The sequence below is a fragment of the Muscardinus avellanarius genome, assembly GCF_963383645.1.
Source record: "Muscardinus avellanarius genome assembly, chromosome: 16".
Lineage (NCBI taxonomy): Eukaryota > Metazoa > Chordata > Mammalia > Rodentia > Gliridae > Muscardinus > Muscardinus avellanarius.
In genome coordinates, this window is record NC_137802.1 from 53,769,646 (window position 1) to 53,784,838 (window position 15,193).

Sequence of the window (15,193 nt, forward strand, 5' to 3'; positions counted from 1 at the left end):
GATGCTCTCTAATTTTCTTTTTCTTGCAGTACTGAGGATGGAACCCAGGGACATTCTTCCTCTGAGCAACACCCTCAGCCCCATTTCTTATTCTGTATTTTGAAATAGGGTCTCACTGAATTGAAAAAGGGCCTCACTGAGTAGTAGCTGAGTCTGTCTGTGAATTATGATCCTCCTGTCTCAGCCTCCCAAATGTTGAGATTACAAGCGCGTGCCACCACGCCTGGCTGCACTCTCTCTTTTTTTTTTTTGGTACTAGAGATGGAACCCAGGGGCATGGGGCATTCTTCCTCCAAGCTACACCCCCAACCCCATTTTTTATTCTTTATTTTAAATCTGGGTCTCACTGATATACAAAGGGCCTCACTAAGTAGCTGAGGCTGTCTGCAAACCGTGATCCTCCAGTCTCAGCTTCCCGAATGCTGGGATTACAAGCGAGCGCCACCACGCCCAGCTTGCTCTCTAAATCTAAGTGAATCCCTAGGGAGGAATCACAAAGAACCCTTAAAGGTTGGTTTTAAGGGAAAGCAGATAGAGCTTACTCATAAACATCTCTGTAAAAGGAAGAAGAAATACATCAAATCTAAAGATTACCTCCAACCTAATTTTAGAATTTAGTTTCTGACTCCTCTTCCCAGGAAACCTTTTTCAAGACTTGGCAAACGTGCCATACAGTAAGAAAAATAAAGATTTCTGGTCTCCCCAAACTATCGCTTCTTGTTGCTTTCTGGCAAAAATGGGTAAACAAGCTGGGTGTGGTGACACACACCTGTAATCCCAGCACCTGAGAGGCTAAAACAGGAGGACTGCAGGTTTACAGCCAGCCTCAGCAACTTACTAAGATCCTCGATAATTTAGCAAGGGCTGGGGATGTAGCTTGAGGGCAGAATGCCCCTAGGTTCAATCCCCAGTTAGCACATTAATAAAATAAGGGGGCTCAGAATGCTGAGTTCTACCCCAGTTCCATTAAAAAAAGAAATCCAGGCATGATGGCACATACTCAAAAAATAAAAAAAAAAGCAGGTAGATAACTAGTTTATAACAATGCTAGCAAAAAACTAAAACTAATCAACAGAAAGAACAATACTAAAAGCAAAGATAATACACAAACTAACAAAGAGCTATTACTTTTTTTTTTTTTTTTGCAGTACTGGGGATGGAACCTAGGGGCATTCTACCTCCAAGCTACATCCCCAGCCCTATTTCTTCTTCTTCTTCTTCTTCTTCTTCTTCTTATTATTATTATTATTTTTTTTTTTTTTTTTTTTTTTTTTTTTTTTTTTTGGTGGTACTGGGGTTCCTGGAAACCCTTCTACCTCCGGGCTACACTCCCAGACCTATTTATTTATTTTTGTATTTTTTTAAATTTGGAAATAGGGTCTCCTAAGCCAGCGAGGCTAGCTTCGAACCTGCGCAATCCTCCTGTCTCCGCCCCCCAAGTGTGCAGGGATTACAAGCGTATGCCACCACGCCCGGCCAATTTTTATTCTTTTTTTTTTTTTTTTTTTTTTTTGGTGGTACTGGGGTTCCTGGAAGCCCTTCTACCTCCGGGCTACGCTCCCAGACCTATTTTATATTTTTGAAACAGGGTCTCTTACGCCAGCGCGGCTGGCTTCGAACCTGCGCGATCCTCCTGTCTCCGCCTCCCAAGCGCGGGGATTACAAGCGTGCGCCACCATGCCCGGCTCAATTTTTATTCTTTATTTTGAAACAGGGTCTCACTAAGTTGCAGAGGGCCTCATTAAGTAGCTGAGGCTGTCCGTGAACCACAATCCTCCTGTCTCAGCCTCCTGAATGCTGGGATTACAAACTTGTGCCACCCACATCCAGTTTCTTCTTCTTCTTTTTTTTTTTGGTGGTACTGGGAATGGAACCCAGAGGCCTTCTACCTGTGGGCTACACTCCCAGACCTATTTTATATTTTATTTGGAAACAGGGTCTCTTAAGCCAGTTAAGGCTGGCTTCGAATCTCTGCCATCCTCCTGTCTCAACCTCCCAAGCGTGGAGATTCCAAGCGTGTACCACCACGCCTGGCTATTCTTCATTTTGAGACACCACGCCTGGCTATTCTTCATTTTGAGACAGTGTCTCACTGAGTTGCAAAGGGCCTCACTAAGTAGCTGAGGCTGGCTTCAAACCTGTGTCATCCTACCTCAGCCTCCGAATTGCTGGGATTGCAAGCGTGCGCCACCACGCCTGGCTTAAGTTATTACTGTTTGAGGTCCAATGGAAGAAGAAAAAAATTTAACAGATAGCATTTAGTCAGGCATGTGGCACATGCCTCAGCAACTTAGCCAAACCTTTTCAAAATAAAAAATAAAGCCAGGCATGGTGGAACATAATTGTAACCCCAATGCTTAGGAGGTTGAGACAGGAGGGGACAGCCTCAAGAAGTGAGACTCTCATCAACCTAGTGAGACTCTTTCAAAATAAAGAATAAAAAATAGGGCCGGGGATGTAGCTTGGAGGCAGAATGTCCCTGGGCTCAATCTCCAGAATCACTAAATAAATAAAAATAAAAAGTAAGCTGAGCACGGTGCCACACATCTGTAATTCCAGTACTTTGGGAGGCTGAGACAGGAGGATTACCATGTTCAGTATCAGTCTCAACAAATTAGCGAGACTAACAAAAAAGGGCTGGAGTGAGCTAGGAGTGGAGGCTCATCCTGGAAATCACATACTTGGGAGGCTAAAAGGAGGATTAGAGGACAGCCTCAGCAAGTAGTAAGACTGTCATGGACCTAGAAAGACTGTTTCAAAAAATAATACATGGGGTTGTAGCTCAGAGGTAGAATGCCCCTGAGTTCTATCCTCAGTACCATAATAAAAGAAAAAGCCAGCCATGGTGGTACATGCTCGTAACCCCAGTACTTGGGAGGCTGAAGCCCTCCACAACTTAATGAGAGCCTGTTTCAAATAAAGAATTAAAAATAAGCCAGGCATGGTGGCACACACTTGTAATCCCAGCACTTGGGAGGTGGAGACAGGAAGATCACGGTTTGTCGCCAGCCGTAGATACTTAGTGAGACCCTTTGTAATTCAGTGAGACCCTGTTTCAAAATAAAGGATAAAAATAGGGCTGGGGTGTTGCTCAAAGGTAGAATGCCCCTAGGTTCTATCCCCAGACCTGCAAAAAAAAAAAAGAAAGAAAGGAAGGAAGGAATAAAAATAGGACTGGGGATGTAGCTTGGAAGTAGAATGCCCCTGGGCTCAGTCCCTGGTAACACACACACACACACACACACACACACACGAAAAAGGCTGGGGTAGCTAGGCATGATGGTGCACACTTATAATCCCAGCATCTGGGAGGCTGAGACAGGAGGATCATGGTTTGAGGACAGCCTCAGTTACTTGGTGAGGCCCTCTGCAGCTCAGTGAAACCTTGTTTCAAAATAAAGAACAAAAAAATAGGGCTGGAGGTATAGCTTGGAGGTGAATGGCCCTAGGTTCTATCCCCAGTACCAAAATAAAAAAGGCTGGTATATAGTTTGGAGATAGAATGCCCCTGGGTGGGTTAAATTCTCAGTACCATAACTAACAAATAAATAAATAGGGTAGAAACGTAGCTCAGAGTGGAAGTGTACACAGACAGTCTCTTGGTTCAACCTCTAGTACCAAAGAAATATAAAACAAAAATAGGTTAGTGAGTAGTAGCTCAGAAGTAGAATGCCTCTGGGTTCAATACTCAGTACCACCCCCAAAATACTAGTAATAAATTATTTCACTCAAATCTTTTAAAATTTCATGAGATAATTACCCAAAAAGGTCCTACATTCTAATAAGAGGCTAAGCCAGGGTTTTAAAAATCTATAGACTCCAGCCAGGTGTGGTGGCACAGGCTTGTAATCCCAATATTCAGAAGGCTGAGACAGAAAGATCGTGGTTCACGGCCAGTCTTAGGTACTTAGTAAGGTCCTCTGGGACTCAGTGAGACCCTGTTTCAAAATAAAGAATGAATTGCTAGGTATGGTGGTGCATGCTTATAATCCCAGTCCTGGGAGGCTGAGACAGGAGGATTGCACAGGTTTGAAGCCAGCCTCAGCTACTAAGTGAGGCTCTCAGCAACTTAGTGAGACCCTGTTTCCAAATAAAGCATAAAACAGGTCTGGGAGTATAGCCCAGAAGTACAGTAGAAAAGCCCCTGGGTTCCACCCCCAGTACTAGCCAAAAAAAAAAAAAAGAATGAAAAATAGGGCTGGGAGTAGAGCTGGCAGGTATAATGCCCCTGGATTTCATCCCCAGTACTGGGGGGGGGGGGGGATGGTTTGAAAAAATGGTACATATTAAATGCAACAAAGGTCTTCGATATGAAACCCAAGACCTTCCCAAACTGTGCTGGGGCCATCAGTAAAAACTGTGTGACATTCCCCTGGAATCTGCCAAGAGAATGCCATATCTGAGATAAATATACTCATTAGCCTCAGTTACCTTCAGTTGCTTAATGTTTCCTTGCTTTGCTGAATTGTAGCAAACACACCACATTCCCAAGAGAGGCAAGAGAATATACATTATTACTAGACTCCTCTAGAGAGAAAAACTTTCACCACACTAATTCAAGAGACTTGGGCTGTTAGTACTAAAACAGAATGCATAATTTACTCACCCAACACACACATCTATTAAGCCCCCTATTCTGGCAAGGTTCTATATATTCAATAGTGAACAAAACAGGTATGGCTCCTCTCCTTGCAGGATAGTTTGGTGAGAGAGACCTTAGACAAACAAATAATATATCATTACAAAAAGGCTATGTATACCGTAACCTTAGGTCTCAATTTGCCTAGGGCACACCAATCTATACCTGTTGTCCCAGTGTAAAAATAAAAGCATCCCCACTCTAAAAAATGTCCCAAGCCAGGCGTGGGGGCACACATTTGTAGTCCCAGCATTTGGAAGGTTGAGACAAGAGGATCGTGGTTCAAGGACAGCCTCAGATACTTAGAGTGAGGCCCTTTGCCACTCAGTGAGACCCTGTTTCAAAATAAAGAATAAAACCGGGCGTGGTGGCGCACGCTTGTAATCCCCGCGCTTGGGAGGCTGAGACAGGAGGATCGCACAGGTTCAAAGCCAGCCTCAGCTACTTAGTGAGGCTCTCAGCAACTAGTGAGACCCTGTTTCCAAATAAAATAGAAAATAGGTCTGGGAGTATAGCCTGGAGGTAGAAAGCCTCTGGCCGAGTACCACCAAAAATTTAAAAAAAAAAAAAGTTAAAAAAATGAAGAATAAAAAATAGGGCTGGGGGTGTAACTTGGAGGTAGAATGCTCCTGGGTCCCATCCTCAGTACTGCAAAAAAAAATAAATAAATAAAAAATAAAGAATAAAAACTAGGGCTGGGGGTGTCACTCAAAGGTAGACTGTCCCTAGGTTCAATCCCCAGTACCGCAAAACAAAACAAAAGTCCTAGGTTGTACAATAAATGTTAAGAGTCAGCCAGGCATGGTGGCGCACGCTTGTAATCCCAGCATTTGGGAGGCTGAGACAGGAGGATCATGGATCATCTACTTAGTGAGGCCCTCTGCAACTGAGTAAGACACTGTTCCAAAATAAAGAATAAAAAATAGGGCTGGGGGTGTAGCTTGGAGGTAGAATGCCCCTGGGTCCCATTCCCAGTACCGCAAAAAAAAGAGTCACCGAGTCACTTTATGATCCTTAGCTATGAAGTACAAGATCTTATGAAAGAATAATGAAGCAAATCACATTAGCCTGGGTGATCAAAGAAGACTTCTGGGAAGAGGTGTCATTTCATTGAGTTCTGTTAGATAAGGCTCCAATCATTCTGGAAGGAAAAGAATTCCCAATATGGGAGACAGTAAGTTTAAAACAGGGTTTGGGATGGGCGTAGTGGTGCAAGCTTGTAATCCCAGCATTTGGGAAGCTGAGACCAGAGGATCAAGGTTCGTGGACAGCCCCAGCTACTTAAGGAGGTTCTTTTTTTTGGTTGTGCTGGGGATTGAATTCAGGGTATCCACGATCCTCCTTAGTAAAGTTCTTTGCAACTCAGTGAGATTCTATTTCAAAATAAAAAATAGGGCTGGGGGTGTAGCTCGGAAGTAGAATGCTCCTGGGTTCCAACCCTAGTACTGCCAAAAAAAAAAAAAAAAGTGTTTGGGCCATTAGTATTTGTGTGTGTGTGTGTGTGTGTGTGTGTGTGTGTGTGTGTGTGTGTGTGTGTGTGAGAGAGAGAGAGAGAGAGAGAGAGAGAGAGAGAGAGATATATACTGGGGATTGAACCCAAGGGCACTCTACCTCCGAGCTACTCCCCCAGCCCACTTTTACTCCTTATTTTGAAACAGGGGCTCAGTAAGTTGGGGATGGCCTCACAAGTTGCTGAGGCTGGCCACAAATCTGCAATCTCCCATCTCAACCTCCTAAGCACTAGGATTTATAAGCGTGCGCCACCACACCCGGCTCCTTTGTTAGTATTGATCAACACAAATTTTGGCTAAATAAACTGGAGGCAAAAAAGTGATAAGGGGTTCCCAGAGACCGATTTGCACATCTAAAATTAAAAATGTCCTACACTCAAACATAGAGAAATGAAACTCAAAGGCTGCAGTTTTCAAACTTTTGAAGGTCACAATCCTGTAGAATCTGAAAAATACTATATAGATCTTCACCCAAGAAACATTCACATATGCACATACCCACATTCCACAAGTTTAGGTTAACAGCCATACATGCCCCTCAGTCCAACCCCACTGCTACCGCAAGTTCACATACTAACTCCAGATTTTTGGGGGGGAAAATTAGGCCCTCTTTCATAAAGGGAGAAGGCAAGCTCTCAGTGCTATGTGAGGTGTTTGTTTGTTTGTTTGTTTTAATATCAGAAAAAGCCAGGCATGGTGGGACACACCTGTAATTCCAGTACCTAGGAGGCTGAGACAGGAGAATCACAGGCTCAAAGCCAACCTCACCAACATAGTGAGACCCTCAGCAACCTAGTGAGACCCCGTTTCAAAAAATAAAAAAGGCCGGGAGCTCAGAGGTAGAATGCTCAGGGTTCAATCATCAGTAACAACAATAAGAAATTAATCGGAAGAAGCAATACTAAGTCAATGAAAAATAGGCCACAATATGTATATTACCAAGGGTCAATGAAACTCATCTTTCCCACCCTTTTGAAGAACCAGATCTGCCATTGAATCCTTCCTTACCTTACTAACATTGAGTGAAGCTAGGGGAGGAGGGGTTTCTGTTCGGTCATTAATTATTTCCACTTCTGAAACATACTGTAAGTTTATGAGCAAGATGTCTGCATGGTTGGGCTTTCCACTGGAAGAGGGACATTCTGGTGAGAAAATAAAATTAAGGAAAACAGAGCAAGCAGGGGCATAATTCAAAAGAGGCACAGAAAATAGCGTAAAAGGCACACTATCAGCAAAAGGATCTCATGAGATTCACAGGTCTCTCCAGGAAATCTCTGTCACTTTCCTCCTGCCCAAACCCATAATCAAAAGACTTCAAGCTTTTCAAATCCATACACAACCCATAGCTAGAAGTCGCAGTGGGGTTTCTGTCACTTTTGCTATGTGAGTTTAGGTGAGACATAATTTTAGAATCTTATGTATACTGTTTGCCTAGAATCTAAGAACCACACAGAAAAGCCAGTACCGTCTGTTCTCTATTTAATACTCCCTATATCTGTACAATAATCTTTTCTTCTCAGATTTGAGATTTCTCACTTGCAGAAAACTCCAGCACTGAAAAAAAAACTCACTCAGGGTGACACACCTAGCTAATTCATCCATCCATCCATAGTTTATCCATCCATCCATCCATCCATCCATTCAACTATACTATGAGCCTGTTGTACACCAGTTCATTCATTCATTCATTCATTCATTCAACTATACTAAGAGCATGTTGTACACCAGTTAAAAATGGTGAAGCCGGGCATGGTGGCACATGCCTGTAATTCCAGTATGTAGGAGACTGAGACAGGATTGCAGGTTCAAGGCCAGCCTCAGCCTACTTAGTGAAGTCCTCTGCAACTTATTCAAAATAAGGAATAAGCTGAGAGTGGTGGCACACACTTGTAATCCTAGTACTTGGGAGGCTGAGACAGGAAAATCGCAGGTTTGCGGCCTGCTTCAGCAACTTAGTGTGGCCATCTAGAACTTACTGAGACCCCTGTTTAAAACTATGGGGATATAGCTCAGAGGTAGAATGCCCCTGGGTTCCATCCCCCGTACCACCAAAAATAAATAATAAAAGTCAGGCATGGTGGCACCGCTTGTAATCCCAGCATTTGGGAGGCTGAGACAGGAGGATCGGGGTTCTCAGACAGCCTCAGCTGCTTAGTGAGGCTGTTCACAACTCAGTGAGCCCGTTTCAAAATAAAGAATAAAAAATAGGGCTGGGGTGTAGCTCAGAAGTAGAATGCCCTGGGTTCCATCCCTAGTACCGCAAAAAAGTTAAAAAAAAAAAAAAAGAATAAAAAGTAGGGCTAGGGTGAGACTTAGAGGTAGAATGTCCCTGGGTTCCATCCCCAATATCATAAAAGAAAGCAGAAAAGTTCTCCAAAACCAGTCCAACTAAACCACTAAAGTAAAAGATCTTTGTCTAGGTATCACCTCTTGTTTTTTGAAAAAGCAACTGTTCTTGTGAGGATCTTCCTAAAGCAAAAATCTACAACTAGTAGTTAAATAAATTAAAAAGCATGCCACTCAAAGGCAGCAGACTCAGTAGGAAATTTCCTTTTGAAAGAAGCCATAAAGGATTATGCCTCAAAAAGAGAAAAAAAGAAAAATCCAAGAAACCCACCTGTAGCTCAAATAAAAAGGGGAGCAATGGCACATTCTTCCCAACCAGGAAGTGTTTTACTTTCTAGACTGAGTTTGCTGGAGTCATTCAGAAATCATTTCCACCCCAAGGAGCCGGCCAGTTTTTCCATCCAGTTTAACACTGCTACTTTCAAAAAGAAGAACACTAGTATGGAAGTCAGAACTCCATGTGCTGGACTGAGCAAGAGAAAAATGAGACCTTACTCTATCACCTGTAACCCCACACACACATTCATACCTCAGCTCCAGGACCAGATCTCCAATGCAAACATCCCCCAAACAGCAATTTTCAAATGACTGAAAAACCTAAAAATCTGCCCCATGGCACCACGCATACACATGCCCCAGTAAAACATGCCATTAATTCTGATACAAACTCTGTCCTGCACTTAACTCTCCCCCCAAATCAGGCAAGGTCCATTTGGTCACCATTCCACCGCCCTTTCTTGGACCAAATCCCACCAGCAGACACCCCCTCCTAACTTCCATACCCTTGCCCTAACAGTGCCTTACCCTACACACCCCCTCCTCCTATGATTTTACCCGCCCCCCTCCATCCGGGCTCCCATTCACCAGCCCCCTTCCACCACCACCCCCTCACTGTGCCCCCTCTCATAGCAGTCTCCCCGAAAAGCCACCCGCGTTTCAAGTCCCCCTCCACCCACTGACCCCGGGTTGGGGCCCATCTCCCGCAAGGGATGGGAGGCAGGGACCCCAAAGTGCACTGAAGGGCCCGCGGGAGGGGGAGGGGAGCTCGGAGCCGTGCGCATGCGCCCCGGGCGCCGCGGTAGCCGGTCGCCCCTAGGCCCGGAGAGGGCCCTCGCCGCCGCCGCCGTCCCCCACACCCCCACCGCCGCACCTACACGCCGGCCGGGCCTCGGGCTCCACGCATGGAAGGATACTTAAAGCCAGCATTTTGGACTGGTAGTCGAAGGCTACCACCTCGCCCTGCAGCCGCTGCTCCTGGCACGTCCGGCATGACACCTGGCTCCCAACGCTGAAGTACTCGCCCGGAGGAGCCGCCATCTTGGGAGAGCAGCCGCGGCCGGCGGCGGCGGCGGCAGCAGCGGGCGAAAGCCGGGCCCCCAGTCAGCGCCGCGCCGCGACGCACGAGGCGTGCTGACGTCACGGGGCGGGGCCTGCGCTGGGTGGGGCGGGAGCCGAGGTGCGGGAGCAATGAGGAGGAAATAAAAGGGGGATCCGAGCGCGGCGGTGTCGGTGCCGCTGCGGCCCGCTTGGTTAAGGGTTTGTAGGACCCATGTTAGAAGTTAAGGGTAAATGACCTCCGTGGAATGGAAGAGGGAAAGGAGAGAAGGGAGCTGCACTCTCACGCGGCACGCGAGCGTTTAATGAACGCTAGAACGTAACATATATGATCCCCATTTTACAAATGAGAAATCAGAGGTCCCGAGGAGTTTAGGAGACTCACTTAAGATGATTATAACTAATTACCAAGTGGTTGTGGAAGGAGCATTGGCTACTGAGTTGGATAAGACGAAATCTGAATCCCAGGTCGGCCATCTACCAAATTCTGTGACTTATGTAAATTACTAAACCTGAACCTGTTTCTTCATTTGGATGTAAATACCACTTATTGAGCACCCAACAACTCTTTGTGGTAAGAATCAATATCCTCTTTTTTTTTTTTTTTTTTTTTTGGTGGTACTGGGGGTGGAACCCAGGAGCTTTTTCTAATCCCAGATCATTTCGTACTTTATTTGGAAACAGGGTCTCACTAAGTGCTGAGAGCCTCAGTAAGTAGCTGAGGCTGGCTTCGAACCTATGTGATCCTCCTGTCTCAGCCTCCCAAGTGCTGGAATTACAAGCGTGCGCCACCACGCTCGGCAATATCCTTATTTTTATAGAGGAAGAAACTAAAATTTTGTGTGGTTGCATAAAACTGTCAAGGCCATGATCTGCCTGTTTCCAAAGAAGGTGCTATTTAATGCTATCCTATACTAGATAATAACTCCTGCTCCATAAGGTGCTTAGGAGAGTTTAAATGAGATAGTATATGCATATAGTAGAATTTTAACAAATAGTATTTCCCAGCTGGGCCTGGTGGTACACACCTGTGATCCTAGCTTCTCAGAAGGCTGAGGCAGGAGGATTGCAAATTCAAAGACAATTTGACAAGATCCTGTCTCAAACTCAAACCAGTTGTGGTGACACACGCCTGTAAACCAAGTACTTTGTTTTTGTTGTTGTTGTTTTGTGTGGTACTGGGGTTCCTGGAAGCCCTTCTAACTCCGGGCTACACTCCCAGACCTATTTTTTTACATTTTTTAAAATTTGGAAACAGGGTCTCCTAAACCAGCGCACGCGGCTGGCTTCGAACCCGCGTGATCCTCCTGTCTCTGCCTCCCAAGCGCGAGGATTACAAGCGTGCGCCACCACGCCCGGCCAACCAAGTACTTTGAAACAGGCAGGAGGATCACACTGAGGCCAGCCTCAGCAACTTAGCCAGACCCTGTTTGAAAAATTAAAAAGAAAAAGAAAAACTGCCGAGAGGATAGCCCCAGAGAGAATGCCCATGGGTTCAATCCCCAGCAACAACAACGACAACAAAGGCAGAGGACGCAACAGTGGTAGAGCATTTGCCAAGCACACAGAGGCACTGGGTTGGATCCCCACTACCACAAATACATAAAGAAAGAAATAGTATTTCCCCCATGATCCCCCATCTAACCCTCAGAGCTAAGACACTTCCCCATCTCCCTCTTTGCCTTCTCCCCCAGAAAGCCAGGCAGAAAGTAGAAACAAGGAGCAATGATAGTGACAGCAGAGTCCTCCAGGAGGGGCGTGCCCACCCAGTAATGTCCATCAAATATACAAAACAATTATTTTCTTAATTTTTTTTTTTTGAGCAGTACTGGGGGTTAAACCCCAGGAGCATTCTACCTCCAAGCTACAATCCCAACCCTAATTTTTTTTTTAATAGGTCTGAGGATGGAACCCAGGGGCATTCTACCTCCAAGCTACACTCTCAGCCCTATTTTTTATTCTTTATTTTGAAACCGGGTCTCAGTTGCAAAGGGCCTCACTAAGTAGTTCAGGCTGTCTATGAACCATGATCCTCCTGTCTCAGCCTCCCAAATGCTGGGATTACAAGCGTGTGCCACCACGCCCACCTTCCCAGCCCTATTTTTATTCTTTATTTTGAAACAGGATCTCACTGAGTTGCAAAGGGCCTCACTAAGGTAGCTGAGACTGTCTGAGAACCGTGATCCTCCTGTCTCAGCCTCCCAAATGCTGGGATTACAAGGGTGAGGCAAAATGCTGGGTCTTGTTTTCTTAATCTTAAATAGGTATTACACAAATGAATTTCCAAGCCCATTAACAACAATTGCCACCCCTAACCCACTCATTCCACAATATAGAAATATTGGAGCCTGCTGGTGGCAGGTACATGGTGGCCCACATTTATAATCCCAGAACCTGGAAGGCTGAGACAGGAGGATCGCAGGTTCATGGCCAGCCTTACTACTTAGTGAGGCCCTCCACAACTTAGTGAGACCCTGTTTCAAAATAAAGAATAAAAAATAGGGCTGGGGTGTAGCTCGGGGGTAAAATGTTCATGGCTTCAATCCCCAGTACTGCAAAAAAAAAGAAGGAGAAGGAGAAGGAGAAGGAGAAGGAGAAGAAGAAGAAGAAGAAGAAGAAGAAGAAGAAGAAGAAGAAGAAGAAGAAGAAGAAGAAGAAATATTGCTGCCTTGTGTATGAGAAACAGTTGACCTTTCTCTAATCCAGAGGGAGGCAGAGAGCCAATCTTGGCTCTACTAAGCCTGGACAAAGTTCATAAGGATTTCCTTGCCATGTAAGAAGCAAATATTTCCTGGTGGTGAGAATATTGGCATAATCATTATAATAGGAATAAAAATTCTAGTCCCTCATACTTGTGTTTTTATAGAGAAATTTCGTGTGTCTTATCCTTCTGGCTTTTCATGTTCTTTGTTATGTTATAGTCCTGAGGATTAAACCTGAGGACATTTTTTGTGTGTGGTACTGAGGCTGGAACCCAGGAGCATCCTACCTTCAAGTTATACCCCCAGCCCTATTTTTTTTTAATGGGTCTGGGATGGAACCAGGGGCGGGGCATTCGACCTCCTAGCTACACCCCCTGCCCTATTTTTTATTTTTATTTTGAAACAGGGTCTCACTGAGTTGCAAAGAGCCTCACTAAGTAGCTGAGGCTGTCCCCGAACCGCAATCCTCCAGTCTCAGCCTCCCAAATGCTGGGATTACAAGCATGCTCCACCACGCCCGGTGGCCAGCCCCTTTTTTATTCTTTATTTTGAGATAGGGTCTCACTGAGTTGCAAAGGACCTCACTAAGTAGCTGAGGATGTCTGCAAACCGCGATCCTCCTGTCTCAGCCTTTCAAATGCTGGGATTAGAAGTGTGCGCCACCACGCCCGGCTTTTACTCCACTTTTTTTATGGCATTATGATTACAGTAGTTTTCCTTATCCTTCAATGGATGCCTGAAACCTGGATAGTACTGCCCCCTATATATACAGGGTTTTTTTTTTTCTATGCATATATACCTATGATAAAGTTCAATTTATAAATTAGGCCATCTTCCTGCCTCAGACTTCTGAGTCTTTGGGGTTATAGGCATACACCACAATTTCCAGCTTGCGAACCTCACTACCCTTGTGAATTGGGACCATTATGAAGTAAAATAAGAAAGACTGCTGGGCGTGGTGGTACAGGCTTGCAATCCCAGTACTTGAGAGGCTGAGACAAAAGGATTACAAATTCAGCTGGGCATGGTGGTACAGGCTTGTAATTCCAGTGCTGGGAGGCTGAGATAGGCGGATTGCACAGGTTCAAAGCCAGCCTCAGCTACATAGTGAGGCTCTCAGCAACTTAGTGAGATCCTGTTTCCAAATAAAATATAAAAGAGGTCTGGGAGTATAGCCCAGAGGTAGAAACCCTTTGGGTTCCACCCCAAGTACCACCACAAAAGAAAAAGAAAAAAAAAAATAGGGCTGGGGATGTAGCTCAGGGATAGAATGCCCCTGGGTTCCATCCCTAGTACGGTAAATAAATAAATAAAATTGGGCCAGGGGCATAGCTTGGAGGTAGAATGCCTCTAGGTTCAATCCCCAGTACCAAAATACATACATACATACATACATACATACATACATACATACATACAATAGGGGGCTAGGAGTATATACCTCAGGGGTAAAATGCCTCTGAGTTCAATCCCCAGTACCACAAAATAAAAAAAAATAAGGCACACTTAAACACAAGCACTGAGATGCTGTGACAGTTGATCTAATACCCTAGATGTTGACTAAGTGACTGTTGGGAAGCAGTGTATATGGCATGGATCCGCTGGACAAAGGGATGGTTCACATCCCAGCCTGAATGGAGCAGGGCAGCAGGAGATTCCATGACATTATTCAGAACTGCATGCAATTTAAAGCTTGTTAATTACTTCTGGAATTTTCATAGTTTCACACCAGGTTGACTGTAGCCAACTGAAGACATGAAACACAAAACTCCTCTGAGGTTGTCCCTATTTCTTACTTTGAAACGGTCTCACAGCCAGGCATAGTAGTGCACACCTGTAATCCCAGTTCTTGGAAGGCTGAGACAGGAGGATCACAGTTTCAAGGACAATTTCAGCAACTTAGTGAGATTCTCTTCAACTTGGTGAAACCGTTTCAAAATAAAAAGTTAAGCCGAGCTTGGTGGCACACGCTCGTAATCCTAGCATCCGGAGGCAGAGACAGGAGGATCAGGGTTCTTGGCCAGCCTTAGCTACTTAGTGAGGCCTTTTGCAACTCAGACCCTGTTTCAAAGTAAAGAATAAAAATAGTGCTGGGGGTATAGCTCAGAGGTAGAATGCCCCTGGGTTCCATTTCCAGTACCACAAAAAAAAAAAAAAAGGAAAGAAAGAGGGTCTCAGTTTGCTAGTATTGCTGGGGCTGGCCTCAAACCTGCGATCCTTCTCAGCGTCCCAAATACTAAAATGACAGGCGTGTGCCACCGCACCTAACTGTGATACCGGATTTCAAAATAAAAACTAGAACGTGGCTGAGAATGTAAACTTAGAGATAGAACGTCCCTGGGTTAAATCCCCAGTACCACAAATAAGATGAAACAAAATAAAATAAAAATAAGAAGGGCTGAAACTGTAGGTCAGAGGTAGAATGCCTCTGGGGTCCATACCCTAAAAAAAAAAATAAAAAATAAAGAATTACATATCTGCCTTTGCATCAGCAGAACAAGGACCTGGGGACCGACGCTGGCCGGCGGGTTAATCTGCCCCTAACTCGGAAGAGCAGCGGATTCCTCCACTCCTTGGGCAGCCCACGTGCCGGCAACAGTGGCCACGTGGGGCCCTAAGGAAACGCCTTCGCAGAGGTTTGTCCCCTTCGCTGCGCTGTA

General features: G+C 45.1%; 1 protein-coding gene across 3 annotated transcripts in view; it reads right to left on the minus strand.

Moving 5' to 3' along the window:
- The window catches only part of LSM12 (LSM12 homolog), a gene marked incomplete at both ends in the record, with an annotated part of 34,455 nt that extends 24,642 nt beyond the window's left edge, over nucleotides 1-9,813 (minus strand). For 2 of the 3 annotated variants that reach the window (XM_080713318.1, XM_080713317.1), the window contains 2 exons: nucleotides 7,159-7,292; nucleotides 9,690-9,813. In XM_080713318.1, coding sequence (XP_080569444.1) covers nucleotides 7,159-7,292; nucleotides 9,690-9,813 — 258 coding nt within the window. The remainder of the gene's footprint in view (nucleotides 1-7,158; nucleotides 7,293-9,689) is intronic. The other variant, XM_080713319.1, reaches the window with a different exon arrangement.
- Between the last annotated feature and the right edge of the window lie 5,380 nt (nucleotides 9,814-15,193).